Genomic DNA, 22,920 nt, shown 5'->3' on the forward strand with positions numbered 1-22,920 from the left:
TCCCACAGAAACATTCCACAATCATGTGGACAGCCTTTCCATAACAAATGGAAGATGTTATAGCTACACATAAAATATTATAGTGTACGCATGTTTCACAAATTAAGGTCAGTTCTAACTTGGATTAGTTCTTTATTGTGTTTATAGACATTATTGTGCTTTTTCCTCCCACGATCCTCATCCTATATCCCATAAAAAAAAAATTTTTAAATGTAAAAGTCAAAACACTACCGACTAAACCAGCCAAACTATTTCCCTTGCAAATTCCTCGTGGATGAAGTTATGCCACAATTGTGTCTGATTGGTCGGCGCTGCACTTCCGGTTGCGTGAGCGTGCATTCTGATTGGTGCAGCGTTTACCTTGGTAACAAAGCGAGCGCTCTGATTGGACGGCTGCTTCGTAATCGGAATACAATGTAGGTCGTTGCTAAGTCTCGACTTTATTAAGGGATGAGTTTGCAGTCGTGCGATTGAAGAATATAAATACTCTGTGTATTAGAAACGCTGCAGCGTAAAGTGTTATATTTCACACAAATAATGCGCAGGGTAACGCTTTTCGTCAATGGGTCCGCCAAAAACGGCAAGGTGAGTTCGCATTAAGTTTCACTTCATTCTTAGCGGAGTTAGCTAATGTTCCGCTAGCACGCACGCGCCTGGTTTTATAGTCGCTAAACTGTACTATATAGTATACACACAGTCTGTGTTATGGACGGTGTGAGAATGGTTTGTTTTACTAGTTCGTCCATTTGGGAAAAACACACGTTAAATGCTAGATAAAGTATTGGCACCTTCAGTGGCTAGCAGGCTAGCATGTGATACTGGTGATGATGCTTATGATGATGACGCCTCTTAGCGTAATCAATGCGCGTGACTAATTAAAGTGAAAATGTTCCCAAAATGTCTTCCGAATTAAAACAGCTAAGTTTATTTACATTCATGCTTTTTGTGTATTTATTTTTCACACCTGTTAGATAGCTAAATGAGTAACAAACTTCTAAGCAGCCAAATAGCTTATTTTAAATCTCGCGAGATGTCAACATAGGCTGCCCGAGATTCTCATTGCAATGACAGAGTTCATCATATATGGTTTATTTCATATAAGCGTCCATACTCAATAGTACTCCATTGTAGGTTCCATTAGAAAAGTAAAAAATACTGTTGATGGCTTCATGGTATTATTTTTATAATAATTTATATTATATATTGTTTGGAAGGAGTCTCCAGTGTCAGTGCATGTTCTCCATCCCCTGGCTGAAGAATTCGCCTTAAAATCTGGCAATAGAGTTCACTATTGATTGTCTGGCCCCTGGGGACAAATTTTCTATGCCCAGTGTCACGAATATCGAAAAAGATGACGCGCATGCATTTGGTTGCGCTAGGGTCCCGTCTCGCCTTTTCTTGAGGAGATAATGGGCTCTTTCACTGTGAGGACTGTTGCTTCGTCTCAAGGTCGTCATGAAGGCCAGGCCATCCATGGCACGCTAACGGAATACTTGTCAGACTTTGATGTGATGTATTTTTTGCATCTCCTGAGAATAAACTTTGGAAGCAACACTGCGCATGTTCAAATCAAACATGAGGATTGCCTGGACTGTTCCGTATGACACACCAACAACGGTAGCGATGTTGTGGATGGTTCTCCAACGATTATCATGCAAAAGTTGCCGACTGGTAGGGTTGCGCGATAATGCCCATTGTCATATCGTCCTATCGTCAGCCTGTAAGATCGCCGATACACGATAGTAGTCAAAGCCCAGGGATTCTGCGTGCTGTCGCGTTGTATTCAGAGAGTAGTACATATTTTTGTGGTTATTTTTTTTTTCATTTCATGTCTGTTGTTTTATCAATAAATCTGCTCATATCTGCGCACGCGTTTATCAGCCTTTTGATCAAAAAGTTGCACGCGCAACTCACTTTCACTTTGCACAAGGCAGTGTTTATTGTTTAGTGTATATTTAAAGCGCATAAACACAATAAAACAATTGTTTTAGGCTAACATATCATACCTCATTGTAGTTTTTTTGCACACACGCGCGGGTGCGTTACAATAATAATAAGGAAAAATCACAATAATAAATTCGGAGCAGTACTACTAATAATAATTATACTGAATGAAGAAAGCGCCGTCGAAGAAGTATCATCATTGAAGGAGAGAAGAAAATGAAGAATTAATACATATCAGTATTTACAGTTTGAGCTCGACACGTTTATGAGCTCTGTCGCTTGCTGTCAATGGGTGACTAGGAGAGAGAACACATTTTCGGCTTCAGTAGACACACAATACTTCAGACTGAAACACGACTGCCCCCTACAGGTAATGAAGGGCATTTTCACAGCTTGCCGTGCGCAGCCGTGGCAAGTCACGGGATTCCTTTTCTTGAAACGTGGGTTTTTAATGGCGACATCTGTATCGTCCATATAGCTGACTATCGTCGATAGACGAGACTATCGTCGATAGACAATAGTATCGTCTATCGGCACAACCCTACCGACTAGTTTCGGCATTTTCGGCGGTTGAGCTTGTCAACGGTCTTGATGATCTCTCATCATCTTTCAGTGATGTTTTTTCAGTCTTTAAGCGTGCATTTTACTCAGAACACCTCGAATGACACATTGCAGCATCGCCGTACTCAGTAAATCATGTCATATGTAGATATTTCACACAGAATTTCACATTTCCTGTTTGAACTAACTTGCCATGATAAAATGGCAGACGTGGTAATGCACATGGTCAGAATAGCACCAGTTGCACAGCTCCTGATGTGCACAGGATAATGTCTTTTAGCACACTGACTTATTCTGCCATCTGTTGGTGTGTTAAAAAAACTAGTCTAGAAATTATTTGTTACCCCCTTGTATTCCAGAATACAGGGTTGTGGGGTGGGGGGGGCCTGGAGCCTATCCAGAAGATTGGGGCCTAAGGCAGGGTACATCCTAGACTTTGTGCCAATTCATGTCAGGGCACACACATGCTCATTCATACATTACGAGGCATTTGTAGCCTTACCTGCATGTCTTTGGACTAAAAACTGGAGTACCTGGAGGAAACCCACCAAGCATGGGAAGAACATGCAAACTCCATGCTCACAGATCCGAGGCAGGAATCGAACCCCTGTCCACTAAGACCACGTGCTTTTTGATTTTGACTTGATTCGTTCTTTTTCCCTCAGGTTGTAGCAGTGTACGGGACTCTGTCTGATCTCTTATCCGTTGCCAGCAATAAACTGGGAATCAGGGCCGCTAATTTGTACAACGGAAAGGGCGGCCTCATTGATGATATCGCCCTAATTAGGTAAGAACTTAATCTTGTTAGTTCTACTTAGCTTATGAAGTTAAAAGAAATCCTTATCTTCTTATCATTTCTTCTGCTTCTTAAGAGACATAAATTTTAATATATGAATGTTGTTTTGTTTTTCCAGAGATGATGATGTTTTATACGTGTCAGAGGGAGATGCCTTTGTAGGTAAAGCCATCATCATTAATGTTCCTCCTTTTTTCTATCGTCCCTCTGATGTATAACCTGAAACCAAAGCACATCCACTAAAAGAGCTCAAAGGAATTGATATTCTAATGGGAAGTTTCCAAGTTTTGTTTCCGTTTGTACATTTCAGATCCTCAAAGTGAAAGGAGAGATGCTGATGAGCGCTCAGGCTCCCACAGCGATTGGCTGACTCTGAATATCGGCGGGCGGCTCTTCACAACCACAAGGTACCGAGTTCATTCCTAATGACGTGTATGGTACAGGAAAAACAGGAGGGAGTGATGAAGCCCAATGTGATCACAGGTGCTGCAAGTGGACCAGAGTTGGTTTGACAATAACTGTATAGCATAATGTGGTTCTTTTCTCTTATGCCACTTCTTTTTTTCACCAAGGAACATCATACTTGTCATCCATCTGTAGTTAGGTTTAATGTTGAATGTCCCCTTGATCAGCGATATAATAAATAAATCTCTCTCTCTCTAATATATATATATATATATATATATATATATATATATATGAGATAGATAGATATATATATGGATATAGATAGATAACACACACACACACGTGTGTATGTATGTATATGGAAGTGCATGATGATTGTTCCTAACACCATTATTGTATTTATCTATTGTGTTGATTTTAGGAGTACGCTTGTGAGTAAGGAGCCTGACAGCATGCTGGCCCACATGTTTAGAGGGAAGGGTAAGGCTTTTGAAATTAAATTATAATTAACTCAAATATGAGTTCACACATGCTTAATGGTCACTATGCCTCCCTTCTCTTCACTATTGTAGATGTTTGGGGTAACAAGCGAGACGATCGGGGCGCTTACCTTATCGACCGCAGTCCTGAGTACTTTGAGCCCATCCTGAACTACTTGCGACACGGCCAGCTTATTGTCAATGAAGGAATTAACTTACTAGGTTGTGTGTGTGTGTGTGTGTGTGTGTGTGTGTGTGTGCGCGTTATTGTTTAGGTCTCTGTTTCCACAATGTAATACTGAATCGTGCTATAAACGTTTTCACGGGTGATGAAAGAAGTTAATTAGTTTCCATATTCAACAAATAAAAAAAAAGCATACAGTAGATACAGATGCTGTTAAAAACTATTTGCCCTCTGCCTGGAGATTTTTTTTTATTATTATTATTTGTCACACTTGAATGTTGGATCATCAATTAATCTGTTATTACACAAAGATAACATAAGTAAACACAAAATGCAGTTTTTAAATGATGATTTTATTTATCGTGTATGTGGTGGGGGGGCTGTCCAAACCTGCCTCGCTCTATGTGAAAAAGTAATTGCCACCCTTGCCATCAACAATTGCAACCAAGCATTTGTGATAACTGATAATGAGCCTTTCACATCCCTTTTGGCCCACTCTTCTTTGCAGAATTGTTTTAATTCAGCCACAATAGAGGGTTTTTGAGCATAAACGGTCTGTTTAAAGTCATACAACTGCATCTCAATCGAATTTAAGTCAGGACTTTAACTAGGCCACTCAAAAATCTTTTTTTGAGCCATCATTCAGGTCATAAACTATGGCTGGACATTTTCCTTCAGGATTTTCTGGTAGAGCGCAGAATTCTGTGCTGTGTTAGTTTTATGCCAGATGTAACGGGACGGACTCCTTCCAAAAAGTTCAACTTTTGGCAGTTACTTTTTCACATAGGGCGATGTAGGTCTGGACAACCTTTTTCCTTTAATTAATTAAATTATCATTCAAACACTGCATTTTGTTATTATTCAGGTTATTTTTGTGTGATTTATAAAAATGTGACTATACATCTCAAGAACTGAATGCTCTCATTCCTAGGTTGTGAATGTTCTGGGCTCTAACACAGAGCAGGTTTGACAGGATCTGGTTAGTCTTATTATTGTTTAGGTGGTAGTGTTGAAGTATTGAGCGTTTTTTGTTTTGTTAATCCTGAATATGTTTTTGTTTGTGTGTCTTGCAGGTGTACTAGAAGAAGCTCGTTTTTTTGGAATCGAGCAGCTCGCTGAGCAGATTGAAGTTGCCATTAAGGTAATTTAATGATTTGAGAGCTTGGTGAGTTCCTCTTTTTGAGTGTATATTCATGAGCGTGAGTGTGCATCCTTGCAGAACTCTCATCCCCCTGAGGACCACTCGCCTATCTCTCGGAAAGAGTTTGTACGGTTTCTGCTCGCAACACCGACCAAGTCTGAGCTGCGCTGTCAGGTACAGGGATTTCTATTCGGTTATGTGTGTGACCCCTGCCATGGAAAGAATTCTCTGAGCTGAGTCTACTGTTTATTTTTTGCTCAGGGACTGAATTTCAGCGGGGCGGACCTGTCTCGGCTAGACCTGCGGTACATCAATTTTAAGATGGCCAACTTGAGCCGCTGCAACCTCACCTGTGCCAACCTGTGTTGCTCGAACCTGGAGAGGGCTGACCTTTCTGGGGCAAACCTGGAAGTACGTATCTCGTTTTAGTTCAATTTTATCTTGAAATCATTCAGTATTGTTTCCCCCCCCCCCCTTAGGGGAGCTAGGATACTTTATGAATAATTAATGAGCATGAGTGACATCATCCAATCACAGAGCACCAAGTGCTTATGCAATAAGCCAAACATTCCAGATTTCCCATTAAGGATGCAATTGTCTGTTTTAGTGTGTTAGTTATTTGGACTCTTATTTACAAGGGGGCGTTTAAACCGGTACTGCTGTTGAAGAAAAACAGAAAAACAACTCGTTCCACTCGCCGAATTTTAACGGGAACAACTTCAGTGGGCTCTGAGCCACCTCGTCTGGGTTGACATTAAAAACATTTGCAACATTCAGATGTTTTACTGTGGCTAAGGGTCTTATCACAGTACTGTGCTTGAAGTCTTCTATAACCGTCAATCAGTTTTACAGCTTCATTCACAGGAAATTTAATCACTGATCTTGAGTTTGACTTGAATACCTCGCGTAGATTAAATAAGAAATGATAAACAGGTGCGTCTCAAAAAGAGTTTGGAGTATTTGTGGACTAAGGTTAGCTTTCATGCCTTCTTTAAAAAAAATTTGCACCAGTGAAATATTTTACTCCGGTTACGAGTCTCATTACTGTACTGTGCTGGTCCCAGTTTGACTTAAACGCACCTTGTATTTTACATGTTTTTGTGCGAAAACTGTTTTTTTTTTTTTTTTTTTTTTTTGGTATGCAACCAAAGTACATTATCTCTTGCTCTGTGCTCCAGGATTGCCAGATTACACTGTAAAAAAAGGATAGGCAGTAAAAAAGTACTGAACCTGTTTGCACATACTTTCTGTTATTAAAATCAGTTTGATGTTTATTACTAGCGCAATATCTATTTTCCAGCCAGAGATGATTAAAAAGTAGGCCAGTTTCTGGAAAACCACTCAATCTGGCAACGATGCACGCTCAACTTTGCACAGCCGGACAAGATAAATACTGGTTAACTGTTTCTTTTACAGAATGTTAATACCCTCTTCCTTTTAAACATTGAACTACAGTTGCGCCCCCTTGTGGTTTGATGGAGATGTGAGCTACTGAGCTAAAGATTCGTACCCTTTATCCATTAGGCATCAATGAGTCAGCATTTATTCTCCATGACAGTCCTTCAGTCTGCTCACACTCTTTTTGATCAATCTAATGTGTAATTTCTTGAAGCTCAAATTTATATTTTTATTTCCTCAGGGTGCAAACCTGCAGGGTGTTAAGATGCTGTGCTCTAATGCAGAGGGAGCCTCACTGAGAGGCTGTAACTTTGAAGACCCATCAGGACTCAAAGCCAACCTGGAGGGTATGTAAATTTTTACACTCTGTTCCTTTCTTTCAAAATGAACTTGACGGTATTTACATTGATCCACAACTCCTTATTCCCAAACATGATTGTGTATCTCTGGAGGCAAAAAGGCAATCACTCAGGAAATACCCCAGAGCCTGGTCATGTCTGCATGCTCTCGTTACTTGCATATCAGATTAATATCTACAAAAATAGTGCAGTATGGATATTGTGCAAGGCATGGAACATAACCGGGTATGGTGTTATGAGAGCAATACCCCTGAAGACAGTGCTGTGGTATTAAGTGTGTGATTAAAGTGTCATCATTTGGCCTGTGTGTCGTAGGTGCGAATCTGAAGGGGGTGGACATGGAGGGCAGTCAGATGACTGGGATAAACCTGCGCGTGGCTACGCTAAAGAACGCCAAGCTAAAGAATTGTAACCTGCGAGGAGCAACTCTAGCAGGCACCGATCTAGAGGTGAGGAGTGCATAATTTTTATTTTAAATAATAAATAAACTAAACTTATGCTGAAATGTGGGAAGAAATTAAAACAGTTAGCAAAAACATTTTACAAAAATCAAGATGTAAAAGCTGTGAGTGCACATGTTCACGTCCAGTGCTGTGAAAGCCCTAAGATTGAGACTGTACATATATCTACATAGTCAACTGCACTTTTATAGTGCACTTACCTGGCACTTACCTGGCAGGGGTGATATCATGATCAAGAAGGTGGTTTGCCCAAGGCGTGGCTCAACCATTGCACTCAGGTTGTGCTGACTCTTGCGAATTCCCCAAATGTGGGAATCTCAACTGCATAATTTCTGGTAGTAGGGGACTGCATTCGCGCTCTCCCCTGATGCTTTTCTGGGGAAGTGGTAGCTCAAAGGGTTAAGGCACTGAGTTACTGATCAGAAGATCAGCGGTTGACCAGGTTGCCACTGTTGGACCCTTGAGCAAGGTCCTTAATCCTAACTGCTCCAGGGGCGCCGTATCATGGCTTACCCTGCGCTCTGACCCCAGTTACGCTGGGATATGCGAAGAAGCAATTTCCCCTAGGGATTAATAAAGTTCTAATTATTATCATTATAGCTTAATACATAACGTAATGTATAACGCATTCCTTAAACACCTATTTAGTAACAATTTCTGTTTACTTAAGTTAAAGAATGTAACTTTTCGTAACAGGTCATAGTTAATAAGACACTTTGATACCTACTGTAGCTGTTGTCGTTTGTTATTCCTTAAATTATATTAATCCCTGCATCAATGGCTCATTCCGTTATTTACCTGTAAAGCAGGTTCATTTTTATAAATTGTGCATCTTTACTTTATAAATGTTTTTACATTTTATTTCAGAACTGTGATTTATCTGGCTGCGACCTCCAAGAAGCCAACCTACGCGGCTCAAACGTGAAGGGCGCAATCTTCGAGGAGATGCTGACCCCGCTGCACATGTCCCAAAGCGTGAGATAACCGATTACGCTGTTCCCGCCCGAGCAGGCCATCGCAGCCGCTCCCTTACGAATGTTAAACACTCCCGTTGGACCCGTTTGCAATATCGGCATTCCATGTCCTCACCCCACAGCTTTACTCTCTTGCACTAGTGCACATGCAGGGTGTTTACTTAGCACAGGTCTCTTGTAGGATTATCAGTTCACACGTGTAATTGTCCATCTCAATAATTTGTTATACCAAACCTGGTTTATGTGTGTGTTAATTTATGTTTATGGTGGATTTAATCCACGCTATGTGTCGGCTTCTTGTATCAGTCTTGAAAATCCTGTTGCATCTGGAGGCCTAAATTCTATCTGGGGATTCAGATCCCAAGTGTGTGAAGTTTAGTGAATGTATACGTTTCTTATCATGAGATGTTTAGGTCACAAATTGTGAGTGCAACCAAATATGTATTATATTTGAATGAGTGAGTGTATGAGTGTGTCAAAGTGTTGGGGTGTAAACAAGAGCCACTTAAGAGTACAGGTTGAGGGGTGAAATCTGGTTTATTTCACTTTTTTTTCCAGTCTCAGACATTCACACAAATATGAAAAGGTTTCTGCTTTGGTAATTACTGGAGTTCAACTCTGAAATCTGAAGGAGGAGCCATTTTAAATGCCTTCTGCTTTGGCATCTCCACACCTTATCATATCGTATATATGTATATGCATGCTAAAAAAAAAAAAGACAAACGTATTGCTACCTGTGTATCATATATATAAAATAGGTAATAAGCTTCTCAAACTATTTTAAGGTTGGGTAAAAAAGAATACATATGCAATGTTTATGTAGGTTAATTAGCTCCCTGTGTGCGCTGTCCAAGAAAAAAAAAAGTTTACAGATTTTTGTTTTAAGATCTACCTCCCATGCAAAACTGACTTCTGTTCTTGTCAGTCCTATGATTTATTTCAAATCCTCACGAGAAGGCTTGAACGGATTGAAAGGGGATGGTGAATGAATGATGGATTACCAAAATGATGTGCCTAAAAAAAAGTTAACAAATGTCTAGTGATGCAACTAGTAGCAAGGTCAGACTGGTTGGACTTCATTCATTGTATTATTGTGTGATCTCACTTTATTTTTTGGGGAAGGGGAGTTGTTCCACACCAAAAAAAAAAAAAAAACGTGGAAAGGGTGCTTTACTTCAACCAGTGCTTCCCTATGCATTAGTGTTTGTGTGTGTGTATATACAGTACAGTTTATACACAAACTGTTGTTCCCTGCTTAGCACTTTTGTGTATCGCCTGTTTGTTGTACAGTATAACACACTCCCCCTCCCCCCCCCATCCCCCCCCCCCCCAGTTTGTGTCGCCTGTATGATTCATATCAGCCCACATTACTGTGTGCTCATGTAAGCTTAAAGCTGATGATATACAATATATGCTGTTATTTTATCTTGGACGTAATCATAGGTACTCATTAAATGAAGGCAATCAGAAGCAAACTTTTGCACTTTGGAGTGCAATTTTTTGATTTTCAGACCCTCTTAGAAAGGGCACAGGCTATTTATTTGTGTATGTATGTAAGCAAGCAGGCAATGTTTATGTAAGGTGTAAGAGGAGATTTCTCTTCCCGACTCACTGTTGCAGAAGTGTATTTCCATAAACAGACTGTTATAAACAAATCAAGTTGGTCTTGTGTGGTTTATTGTGTTGCATGCTGAACCACTATGCTGACTCAGTCAGGAAATGCTTAAACAAATTACTGGATGTTTTATCGTCAATGTGAAACAGGTTTGAAATGACAAACATGAGCCCAAGACTATTTGTTGATGTGTTGCTGATAAATCATGTAAAATTGAATCTAATAAATTAGTGCAGATCAGGAGTAAAAACTCAAGATTATTAAATAGAATGTTTCATTCAAATCATAGGTTTATGGAAGAAAGTATTGAGGCAGCCCTTATTTCTTCCTAATAAATGTTGTAGATTAAATTAAATTAGAACATTTTTACTACGACAGCAAATGTAAAAATCTCGACAGCAATCTCATTTCTTCTCTCGTCTGTTCCAACCACTTAGCATCACCAGTATAATAATCACCGGCCTGATCATCGGTTATCATCTTTCTCACTGATTCATGCCTTAAACTAGATGTTTTTTATGCTTGAATGGTTCATAGGTCACTATATGACTTTAACAACAACAAAAAAAAAAACATTCCTCCGAAATTGCCTGGAAAACTCTTCGTTAAGAATATAAGAAAGTCTGACTTTTTGAGTAAAAAGAAATGAAGAAATGAGGGGCGCTTAAGACTTATGCACAGTACTATATAGAGTGGGGAAAGCAAACTATGATTTAATGACAATCTAAAACATCAGTGTGCCAATAATTTAACTTTTGAAAGCATAAATGCCACTTCAAGCTCACAAAATCCACTTTCGCATCTTTTAATGCACACATATGGTGTTTATTAATCCGACTTACCGGATTAATGCTAAGTGGTACAGATGCTCAGGTTCTGCTCAGCAGGGGAGTGTGTGAGTGTCTCCAGCAGTGCAGGGCTGAACAAACTGTGGAAACTGGAGTGCTCGTTCGCTATAAGAGCTCTGATGCTGACAGCAAATGCATCACATTATAGAGAGCATCGCTGTGAAGAGCAGAAGAACTTTCTGTAGGGCGACTGATTTGAGGTAGGTACGTGCATATTTTTGATCATCGTAACTTTTGTTTGGTAATGTAAAAGAGATAGAAAGAAATAAACGGGAGATGGAGACAGATTTTGTGTGGGAGTTCTCTTCGTGTCCATGTGGGTTTCCTCTCACCTTTCTTTTCAGTAACGAGAGTGCCAACGAGAGAACTAAATGAAATGAATAAATGCTGTGATATATCACGTTATACAACAGTTAGTTTCTGACCAAGTAATCTGATTGTAGGAGATGCTTTCCACAAGTGGTGATAATAGACAGTAACAGCACTGGGACGTTTAACTGTATGCATCACCACACATCAAATTTTTCTGTAACCCCTAATCAAGGACACTACTCGGTGTGAGAGACAATGGATTGTATGCCTAAAGTAGCACACTATCTTTCCATTTAACACTAATTGGGATTTAAATCCATAAGTTAAAGGGGCTGATATTCGAAAGTAAAATAGGTGGAAATATAAAGAAAAAACTTACAAGGTTTACAGGACTGTCAGAGGAAAACTCTGTCAGGCTATAGCCGACTAAATATTAAACAACACTTCACAGCTGGATGATGGTCACAAGATTGTGGCGAGGAAGCACAATAAAGTACGGGTACATTTTATCCAAAACAAAAACAGGTACAGTTTATCCAAAATGATAGACTGTGTAAAGGTTTATAAGGATATTTATTAGGGAACTGTTGGCTGTTTCAATGAAAAACTATGATTCGAATGCACTGGTGTATGTGTTCCTTAAGACAGTCTATCATATTGGATAAAATGTATGTGTTTCCTGAACACTGGCATTCCACAGGGATGTGTGCTGAGTCCATTGCTTTATTCCCTTTTTATCCATGACTGGTATTATCAAGTATGCAGATGACACCACGGTGGTAGACCACATCACCAACAGCGGTGAGTCAGCCAGTGGGGAGGAGATTCGCAACCTATAAGTATGGTGTTCCTCCAACAACCTCACCCTTAACAGCAATCAAACCAAAGAGGTCGTTGTGGATTGCGGAACAATAACACTTTACTTCTAGTTAGAAAAGCTCAACAGCATCATTATTACCGGAGAAAGGTTATCTATCTTCACAGATACTAGTAAGCTTTTTTCGTTGCAACATTGAGGCCATTCTGACCAACACCATCACCATCAGGTATGGCAGCTCCACGGTGTCAGAAAGGAAAGCCCTATAAAGGGTGGTAAAAACCGCCCAGCACATTATTGACACCCGGCAACCTGCTATTGAATACTTTTACCACAGCAGATCTCACAGTATCATTAGAGACTTCTCCCACCTAAATAACAAACTTCCTGCTTGACCTCCTTCCATCCAAAAGAAGATACAGGAACATTCACACCAGAACCAACAAGTTCAGGTCCGGCTCCTTTTCCTCAACCATCACACTGCTAAACTCTAAAACACTACATCGTTGCATACTAAATTTATTGCTATAAGTTATATATTGATGTACTGTATATGATAATATTCATAATATTATGTTAATATAATATATATACATTTTATGTATATGTATATGTATATTTTTCCACTTTGTAGCAAGATCTATTCTCTAGTTACTGCACATACTCACACACAGCCCTTTCCACCAGGCTCTATTGCTGGTGTTTTAGTGTCTAAGGTCAGCATGAAAGCTGTATTTGCTGTTTTAGGATGGGTATAAAGCAAGCACTCTGGTGGATGGTGGTGTGTGTTGTGGTGCTGCAGGTGAGCTCTCAGCACTGGTCTCATGGTCTCAATCCTGGAGGAAAACGTGCCGTGATGCAGGAGGTAACATCCACTAAATTAGAACAATATCTAAACTAGATGATGGTCTTCTGCTGAGCTGAGCTAGAAAACCGATACAGTTTATACAATTTATTCCTCTTAAATATGTTCGGCTTCCTTTTTTTCAGAGCGCTGAAGAAATCCCGAGGCGCTCCGGATACCTGTGTGATTATGTAGCTGTTTCACCTCGGAATAAACCCTTCAGACTGAAAGATCTGTTGGTGCGCTGGCTGTAGTTTTTCTTTTTTTTTTGCTCATGAACAGATCGAAGCCAGCGTCTTAATGGTTATCTTTTGTCTTCCCTTATAGACGCCTGTCGCTGGGAGAGAAATTGAAGAGTAAGATGAATAACAAAACTCAAAATCCTCAATAAAATGTTTCACATGTATTTTTCGTGGCTTTTTTTTTTTATCATTAAAAAGCATCCAGGGCCACACAGTGGTATAGCGGTTAGCACTGTAGCCTCGCATCTCACAGGTTCAAGCCCCGCTTCGTGTCTGTTTGCATGTTCTCCCCTTGGTGCTTGGTGGGTTTCCCCTTTCTACAGTCCAAAGACATGCAGATTAGGCTCATTGCATTCCTAAATGTGCCCTGTTGCTTCAGACTGGGAAAAATACTCCACATACAGTAGCGGAGAAATGCTGACAAAATGTCTTTCATTTATTCACATGCTACAGGAACAACTGATTCGCTGGCATAAGCCATCAGATTTCCTGTTAAAATGTCTTATAAAGGCGATATCGCATATGCAGGCTGTTCAGAGTTAAAGGTTAATGGATCAACACTGTCTTCTGGGGCCCTCTGTGTGACAAAACAAAAATAACACATTTAGTACAGTAATACTCCAAAGATGTATTACAATACCATATCAAATCAAATCCTAATCCAACAGGCATTACATACACCAATTACAGCCACAACATTAACACCATCGCCCCAGGTAATGTCAATAACACTGATTAGCAATTCTATTCCAGTAAACTGATGACAGGATTATGGGTACCCAAGGTTCCTTTATGCCTGTAGGGGGGCAAGGCTAGCATGTCTGGTCTGATTCCACAGAAAAGCTGAAATAGCACAAATTGCTTTTGAATGACAGAAAAATTGAACGATGGAAAGTATCAGAACAAAAGTGCATCACAGTTTCCTGTGTATGAGGCTTAGAGATCAAGGTTGTTGAACTGCGCCATGACAAGTGGTCACTGAAGGTGAGTGAGTGAGTGAAAGACTCGCTAGCACTGTGTATGCTGAAAAAGAGAACACAAGGATCTGTTTTAGGCAAGAAATGAAGCACTCAGGGTGTGCTGTCATGAGAAAATAATCATCCAAAAGGAAACATTCTAACCACTTTGCTACAGCTTATGCTGAAATGTCGTCAGTGAAACATACATCATATGTTTGTGTACACCTGACCCTTAAACCCATATGGGGTTCTTTCCAAAAATGGTTGCCACAAAGTTAGAAATGCACAACTGCATAGGATATATCTTTTGTATGCCGTAGAATCAAGTTTGTCCTTCACGGGAATTAAAAAGAGTTAACCTTGTCCTGAGATCAATAAAAAAAAACTGCAACTTAAGGGGGAAGTTGAAGAAAACGAGTAGCCCACACAGTAAAGGTGCTTCCACTGATCGTTCACCAATCAGTATCAGCCAATTTACCGTTCGGTTGTCTGTCACCTGGCCAATCAAATAAACTGATATTATTGTGATGACATGAAATACATGAGTCGACAGCCATATCAACATCTGAAAATGTTAGCAGGTCACAGAACTACGTGGGCAAACGTCTGCTTTAACAAAACAAACCTTCAAAACTTCAGCCAGGTCGTGTGTGTGTGGGTTAGGTGTGTGTGTTCTAGTGACTGTTGATTTCGTGTGTGACCTGTTGAATGTGCTGTTCATGCTATTTCGTGCTGTGCTTAGTAAAGTACTCCCAGCCATTTGCATTGGGCAGCGAGGAAGCTCACTCGTCTCTCCAAGTTCCTTCTTAGCGGTGAAAAACGCAACAATACTCAGCAAAAAAAAAAAACGTCCTCTGACTTTCAACTGTTTTAACTTTCAATAAACTTAATGTGTATGAATACTAAAAAAGTCAACACCATAAGACAAAAACTAAAAATGTTTCCCAATGTATCCCTGAATGAAGGGAGGCTCAAAATCAAAAGTACCAGTCAGTATCTGGTGTGGCCACCAGCTGCTTAAAGTACTGCAGTGCATCTCCTCCTCATGGACTGCCTATTGCGGACAGTCTGAGCACTGATGGAGGGATTGTGTGTTCCTGGTGTGACTGGGGCAGTTGTTGTGGCCATCCTGTACCTGTCACGCAGGTGTGATATCCGGATGTACCGATCCTGTGCGGGTGTTGTTACACGTGGTCTTCCACTGCGAGGATGATCAGCTGTCCTTCCTGTCTCCCTGTAGCGCCGTCTTAGGCGTCTCACAGTGCGGACATGGCGATTTATCGCCCTAGCCACATCAGCGGTCCTCATGCCTCCCTGCAGCATGCCTAATGCACGTTCACGCAGATGAGCAGGGACCCTGGGCATCTTTCTTTGGGTGTTTTTCACAGTCGGTAGACAAGTCTCTTTAGTGTCCTGCGTTTTTAGAACTGTGACCTTAAACGCCTACTTTCTGTAAGCTGTTAAGGTCTTAACGACCATTCCACAGGTGCATGTTAATTAATTGATTATGGTTAATTGAACATGCATGGAAAACATTGTTTAAACCCTTTACAATGAAGATCTGTAAAGTTATTTGGATTTTTACAACATTTTTGTTGAAATACACAGTCCTGAAGGGACGTTTCTTTTCTTTTTTGCTGAGTAGATATATAAAGAGTTAAGACCAAGCCATTTCACCTTGGAGACTGGAAGAATATTTCTGGAATTCCAAAGCAGACTGCAGCAAATTTGACCGGAGCATGACATTTTATCTGAATGTAGTGCACATGTCAGATCAAACACACTTGGCTTATTTTTGGTTGCCCCTTTAACTGTGGAGCCACTAGATGGATTCTAGTGACTCTAAGTGTAGAAATGCTGATAAAATTGCTTTTATTTATTCACATATCACATGAACATCCACCATAATTTGCTGGTATAAGCCATAACATTTACCATTCAGTTCACTTTTCTATAAAAAATAAAAAAAAACTTTATATTTAGCTTCTTCTCTCATAGTTCTCTCAGAGTTAAATGTTGCTGGATCAACACTGCTCTCTGGGTTCATCTGTATGGCAGAACACAAATAACAGATTTAATGATGCTATAAAGATGGATTACAAATACCTTATCAAATCATTCAAGTCAAAAGCCCTTGGCATTGACAAATATAATATGTGAAAGTAATAACACAAAAAAAAATCTGATCTTTCTCTATAAAGTTTTTATCGAACACACTGATACAACATGGTACAACTGATACAACCCTTGGAATTAATAACTGGTTGACCCTGCTCGGCAGCAATAACCTCAACCATGCGCTTCCTGTAGATGTGGATCAGAACTGCACATCATTTAGCCCATTCTTCCTGGCAGAACTGCTTTAGCGCCATCATATTCTTTGGATGTCTTATGAGTCATTCCATAGCATCTTTATTGAGTTGAGCCCAATTTTTGGTAGAGTAACCACAGTCCAAAAGTGCTTCCATTTGCCTGTAGACTGGACAATTTCTAAAGTCTTTGAAATTACTTTGTACCCCTTTCCAGCTTCAATAAATCAACAATTCTGGATCATAGATCCTCTGAAATCAATTTTTGGCGAGGCATGGTTTAAATAAGTGTGTTCTTCTTGTGCGGAGCAACCTCGAAGTAGTTTAAAAAAAAAGAGTGTTTTTTTATCAGTAAAAGTAGCTTTAGTCCACAACTCCAGGTATGCTAATACCTGATTCCAATTAGTTTTTTTGAGGTCATTAATTTAAGGATTCACATACTTTTCCCACTAGCACTACAATGCTTTATGGTTGTTCTTATTAAGGACATGAAATATTAGAATTACTTTTGTTATTAATTTTAGGCACATTATATTTGTCAATACTCTTGATCAGATGACATTCTATGACAAGTTAATGCAGAAAACCATGAAATTCAAAAAAGTTCACATTTTTTTTGGTTATTATTATTAATGATTTTACACAAACAACAATGTAGTATATTCCTGGAAAACTAAACAGTACAGTCAATATTATTAGCATTATTATAAATGAACTGTGATTCTTTTGGTAACATTTTGTAGTGTAGTTAATTTTACTAAGAGCATTGCCTTACAGAGGTAAGTGTGTGCTTTTTTTCCCCCGATTATCCCCCCCCCCCCCCCCCCCCACATGCTCTGTGCCGCTCCCCAGCAAGATGCCATCCTGTTGCCTATATCTAAATCCGCCTCTGCTGGTCAGACCAGAATAAGGCTAATGAACCGGAAGCTTTGTGTGGCCACAGTCACAGAATGCACTCAAAAATAAACTACCAGAAGAACTGTAGATACCTTCAAAGACTGTCAACCATGCAGAGTGATGGGAAAACCCAATAGAGTTGCCAGCCAAGCATGTGTACTCCCCAGCATCCTCTAAAGACACATTCTTTAACTGCAGAGTGTTGACGTTTATCTAGAGACAAAATTATGAAATGAAGCAGGAGAACAATACAAATAAAGAAAAAAGATTAAAACAATAAACTGATCATGCTTTGTTGCAACAAACAATAAAGCATTCATTACAGTGGAAAAATATAAAGATTAGATAGGTAAAGAATGATCCACCTGCCAAAGAAAGCCACACTTAGGGAGAAGTAACAGAAGGAAGCGTACAAGGAACTCAAGAAAAGAAAAGAAAAGAAAAGAAAAGAAATCACTGCTAGACTTGAATATTTATGTAATCAACAGCATCAACTTCAACTGTGTTTAAAATACTTTAATATATACATATGTTTTATGTGTAATCATAATGTTTATCCGTAACTCTGTCATTGTTATCCCACACAGTGACCTATGCATCTCTAAGTATTAAAAAAAAAAAAGCAATCTAACTTAACACTTAAAACTAAAGTTGCATGGATCCATGCCAGCACCACAGCAATGGTCAAGGACCAATTAAAAATAAATAAATAAATAAATAAATAAATAAAACCCCTTCTTACACAGAAGTCCTGCCTGTATAAGGGTTGGTGTCAGGTAGAATCAAAATGATAATTACTTTTAAAATGTGTCAAATTTACCACTCCTAAAATATGAGAATGAAGTCGCAGAAATGTAGAACTCGAAAAATGCTCATTTTATTCTTATTCTTACAAAAACAAGCAAACAACATGTTCATATGTATATGTGCTATTTCTTTCCCTGTGTGACCCTATGTGACTTTTCCATCAGTGATATCACAAGTTGTCGCGGTGACTGCAGAGGACAGGGTATTAATTAGCCATTAATTAGCCATTTCTCCTGGCAAAGTGGATTATGACTGTGTGATTGTTTTTTTTCTTTTCTCACATGATTTATTTGTAGTTCTGCTGTTCAAGAAAAAATTCCTCTCACAATTTATTTTGCAAAAAATATTATTTAGCAAATATTATCCAATAACTAAACAACAAAATTATTTGCTTTATTCTTCTCAAGCAAATAAGACAGTTTTTTTTATTTAAAACCTTTTTTTGCCCAGTATGCATTCCTCTAAGAAACATGTAAAGTTTCCAGTATAGAGCAAACCAAAATTGGTTATTGTTTACCTTTAAGACTTTGACGTAGGGCAAACCGTCTTCTCCCACTTTCCTGCCATTGACCTCAATGTGTTTGATCCACTGCATAGTTGCTGGCGGGTCACTGTAGACTTTGCACTCAAACTCCACATCGCTGCCCACCACTGCTGTGCGATTAGCAGGCAGACCGGCTTGGAGAATAGGCCTGTGAGGCGAACGCTCTGAAACACACGTGTATTAAATAAAAATTTAATTAGGATAAACTGCAATGAACTTGTAGCATCATCACATTTAGGTCTAGAGATTTGACAGTCACACTCACGCAGTAGCTCTTTGTGTTCAGAGAGAAACTTCTGTCTGTTCAGCTCTTGGCTATTATTTGGCTGTAATGTCTGGTTTTGGCACTGCTTTCTCTGTTCTGACGAAGACTTATCTTCATCAGCATTAGATGCAGGTGATAAAACCAAGAGTTAGAAAGTGTAAAATATCATAATGGTGTAAATTAATATAAAGTATGTCACAATGTTATTGTTATTTTAGAGGTCTACCACGGATGTTTTTTTCCTTCTCTTTCTATCATTCTTGTAAAAGTTTACCTTCATCTTATTTCTCAATATTTATATTGTTCCAGGATTGGATGGCCTTTTTTTTTTTTTTTTTATTAATTGAATTTTTCCAGATTTTCTCCCTAATTTAGTCGTGGCCAATTCCTCCCCGTCACCAGGGGGCTCCCACATTAAGGCTACTACAACCACTCAGCCGGGAAGGCCAAACACTATCACGTGTTTCCTCCGAACCACGTAATGCTAGCCGACCGTATCTTTTCAAACTGCTTGCTCATGCACCGTTATGGGCAGCGTAACACACTCGGAGGACAGCGCTATCCGCCCCTGATTGGCTGTAAAGCCGTGATTAATGTGGGAGCACGAGGTACCTCTCATCCCTCCCCTCTGAGAGACCTCGGCCAATCAGCTCTCTCTAGACCTCCGGCTGCGAGAGGTTACAGCATCACCCGGGATCCGAACCAGCGGATGATACGGCGGAGCCACTGCGCCACTCGGAGGCCAGGTGGGCTTTTTTTCAAGATGTTTTGGCAAACTCTGATCCACTCTTACTGTTGTTGACTTCTCTTGATTGTTGACTTTGACACTCAAGGTATAGGAATGAATTATGGGAGATGGGATTGTACTGTAAGTCAGTCCCATCTGTTAACAGGGTCCAATATGGCTCGAAGATGCATTTATAAGGTAAAGTGGGATGCAACTGGCCATGTTTGCAATTTGCAGAGTGAATGTAGAGCGTATCCTGGACGGCAATGGAGGACAAACTAATCACCTCATCATTGTTATGCAGTTTATTTTTCTTCATCAGGCAAACAACTCCTGGCAAACAACTGCCATCCACCACAATTATTTTCTATTTCATATATAAAGGCCTTTACGGAACTTTAGCCTTTTGGAAAAGCACTAGACCTGATGCTATTAAATGTATTCCTTTAAGGGGTACAAATAAAGATGACTTGTATCCTGGGAATTGCAATAAATCCATGTAGAATAGTTATTTCATCACAGACTGGGATGCTGATCAGTAGCGGGTCTAGTGTGTATGGCACCCTGGGTGAATAATAAAAGAAAAATATATATATATATATATATTAAAGATTAAACTATTTCACCTCAGGGCTGTGTAGATTGGTTGCATATTATTCTTAACAGTTTTGCACAAGCAACAACTTAATATATTCCTGCCAATCTAAGCAGTACAACATACAGTATATAAATGAACTGTGGTTGATTTGGTAGCTTTTTGTAGTGTGATTAATTCTAGTGAGGGGATTGCTGTACAGAGGTATATGTGCGCTTTTCCCCTGCTTCTTTTTTCCACATGCTCTGTGCCACCATAGATACCTTCAAAGACTGTCAACCATGCAGAGTGATAGGAAATCCCAATAGAGTTGCCAGCCAAGCATGTGTACTCCCCAGCATCCTCTAAAGACACATTCTTTAACTGCAAAGTGTTGACGTTTATCTAGGGACAAAATTATGGAATTAAGCAGGAGAACAAAAAAAGAGATGAATTGATTGAAGAGAAGATCAGACGTTTAAATCTGTCCACTTTCCCAACACTGTTAGCATGTGGCCAAAAACCATAACCACGTCTAAGGAAATGAATGTCACAGTGAAATGTCTCTGCACCTTTAAATCACATTTTATACATTCTTATATTTTCATATACTGAAAATATTATATATAATTGTAAATATTGGTATCTGGTTCACTGCAGCGTCTATTTTTGTACAATACATGTAAGCTACTTCCGCAATTTGTTTGCATCTATGAAATGTTCGTAGGACTGCGGTCCGTTCGTATCTGTGGAAATTCGTAACTTGAATGTTCGTAAGCCACGGACAACCTGCTCTAGATTCATGCTTCGATTCAGTCTAACTGTTGATGGATCATTAATAGAACAGCTACTTTCATGGACAGCTTTATTTTTCTCAAGCCAAAATTGGCTTTTGTTTACCTTTAAGACTTTGACGTAGGGCACACCGTCTTCTCCCACTTTACTGCCATTGACCTCCATGTGTTTGAGCCACTGGATCTGTGCTGGCGAGTCACTGTAGACTTTGCACTCAAACTCCACATCGCTGCCCACCACTGCTGCACGATTAGCAGGCAGACCGGCTTTGAGAATAGGCCTGTGAGGCGAACGCTCTGAAACACACACACACACACACACACACACATACAGAAACACTCACACAAAGCTAAAAAATCTGAGAGGCTTAAAAAACACACTTTAACGATAACAGCTTAAATTACAGTCTGTCCAAGGGCTTCAGTGGGCAACTTGAGAAAGTCTACCACTCTGGAGATAGACATGGTTTGAAAGCTGAGAATGGAAGAAACTGCATAAACAAGTGCTTATGTAAATAATTATTTATTGATTTAAGAGTGATAACTAAAGATGAATGGATTCTGATACCACTATTTTGTATCGTGCAAGTACTGTGCTCATGGACTTACACTTCTACTTGTAAAACTGCACTTTTTGGATGAGCCAGAAGCTCAATACGCAAATTGTGTAGGCTCCTGCAAAGCCCCTCTTTCCCCTTATGTCAAAGCATGTGGCAATAAATTAATGAAGCTGGAACATTTTAAAATAATGTTATACGGCTATATATTACATTTGATAAACACAAACAGGCAACTGTGTTATAAATTGCAAATTGTTATCCACAGGCACAGAATGAAACTCGTGCCCTTACATCACACAAAAACAGCCAAAGAGACAAAATGGCATCCAGAATTCCGGGAGATTTAGTCAAGTGGATTGGTATGCTTTACATTGTGTATTCGTATTAAGGCACATAAGACTCACTTTGTCAGATTAAAGAACAAATCTGACTTACAAACATGCTCCCAGAATGGAACTCGTCCTTAAGTCGGGGACTATCTATATACGGAATGTGCAAAGGGAAAGATATGGCATTTTGGTATGTTGGCAGCAGTATGGGTGTACAGCAGTGGCATTGTCAAGGTTTTAAAATGCATAGTTAGTCCTCATTTATATGTAAATAAGAACCAGCAGTGGGCAAAATATGTGTCATGTGCAAATCTGCAAATGTATAGTACTGTGGGGTGCTCCAACATATGTGATGGAAACATAGCAAGTCCAATCAGTTAACACATATGTGTTCTGGTTAAAAGAACACTTACATATGTAAGTGTTCTGTGTGGTCAGAGGGAAGAAGCTTCTCCCCATTCCCCTTTCTTGACCTTAACAAAAATAACAGTCTAATGCTGGAGTGACTGAGGTCATCCACTATCTTCCTGGCCTTGAACCATCACTGTTTCTTGTACATTGATTGTAGGTCAGGGAGCTCGGAATGGGTGATGCACTCAGCTGCATCACCCTCTGTAAAGCTCGTATGTCCTGCATGGTGCTGTTCCCAAACCAGGTTTTGATGTTTCCCATCAGGATGCGCTCTGTGATGTTTGTATGTGATAGACCAATTGTAAAGTGGAATAAAAAAGATAAATGTTTTTTACATTTTTTATTTTATTTTTGAAAATAA

General features: G+C 39.6%; 3 protein-coding genes and 1 non-coding gene across 4 annotated transcripts; 3 read left to right on the forward strand and 1 right to left on the reverse strand.

The window, feature by feature from the left end:
* The first annotated feature begins 402 nt into the window (after positions 1-402).
* On the forward strand, positions 403-10,360 carry kctd9a (potassium channel tetramerization domain containing 9a). The gene is made up of 12 exons (XM_053504949.1): positions 403-585; positions 3,171-3,292; positions 3,420-3,463; positions 3,612-3,708; positions 4,131-4,189; positions 4,282-4,410; positions 5,446-5,513; positions 5,592-5,687; positions 5,775-5,924; positions 7,153-7,258; positions 7,586-7,719; positions 8,599-10,360. Exons 1-12 carry the CDS (start codon positions 538-540, stop codon positions 8,713-8,715), a joined length of 1,170 nt encoding a protein of 389 aa, XP_053360924.1. The 5' UTR covers positions 403-537; the 3' UTR covers positions 8,716-10,360.
* On the forward strand, positions 7,935-8,098 carry LOC128530839 (U1 spliceosomal RNA). The gene has a single exon (XR_008361159.1). It is a non-coding gene; the product is annotated as a U1 spliceosomal RNA (small nuclear RNA).
* A 952-nt stretch (positions 10,361-11,312) lies between the features above and the next one.
* Positions 11,313-13,546, forward strand: LOC128530325 (progonadoliberin-1-like). The gene is made up of 4 exons (XM_053504207.1): positions 11,313-11,368; positions 13,045-13,162; positions 13,288-13,380; positions 13,469-13,546. Exons 2-4 carry the CDS (start codon positions 13,046-13,048, stop codon positions 13,499-13,501), a joined length of 243 nt encoding a protein of 80 aa, XP_053360182.1. The 5' UTR covers positions 11,313-11,368; position 13,045; the 3' UTR covers positions 13,502-13,546.
* Positions 13,547-16,303: 2,757 nt separating this feature from the next.
* LOC128530622 (fibroblast growth factor receptor 1-A-like) lies at positions 16,304-21,560 on the reverse strand (the record flags this gene model as incomplete). The annotated part of the gene is made up of 6 exons (XM_053504670.1): positions 16,304-16,389; positions 17,641-17,761; positions 18,873-19,063; positions 19,165-19,275; positions 20,750-20,870; positions 21,366-21,560. Coding segments are annotated over 6 exons (762 nt in total), but the record flags the coding sequence as incomplete, so codon positions are not given.
* Positions 21,561-22,920: the final 1,360 nt, after the last annotated feature.

Source organism: Clarias gariepinus, chromosome 9 (assembly GCF_024256425.1).
Source record: "Clarias gariepinus isolate MV-2021 ecotype Netherlands chromosome 9, CGAR_prim_01v2, whole genome shotgun sequence".
Lineage (NCBI taxonomy): Eukaryota > Metazoa > Chordata > Actinopteri > Siluriformes > Clariidae > Clarias > Clarias gariepinus.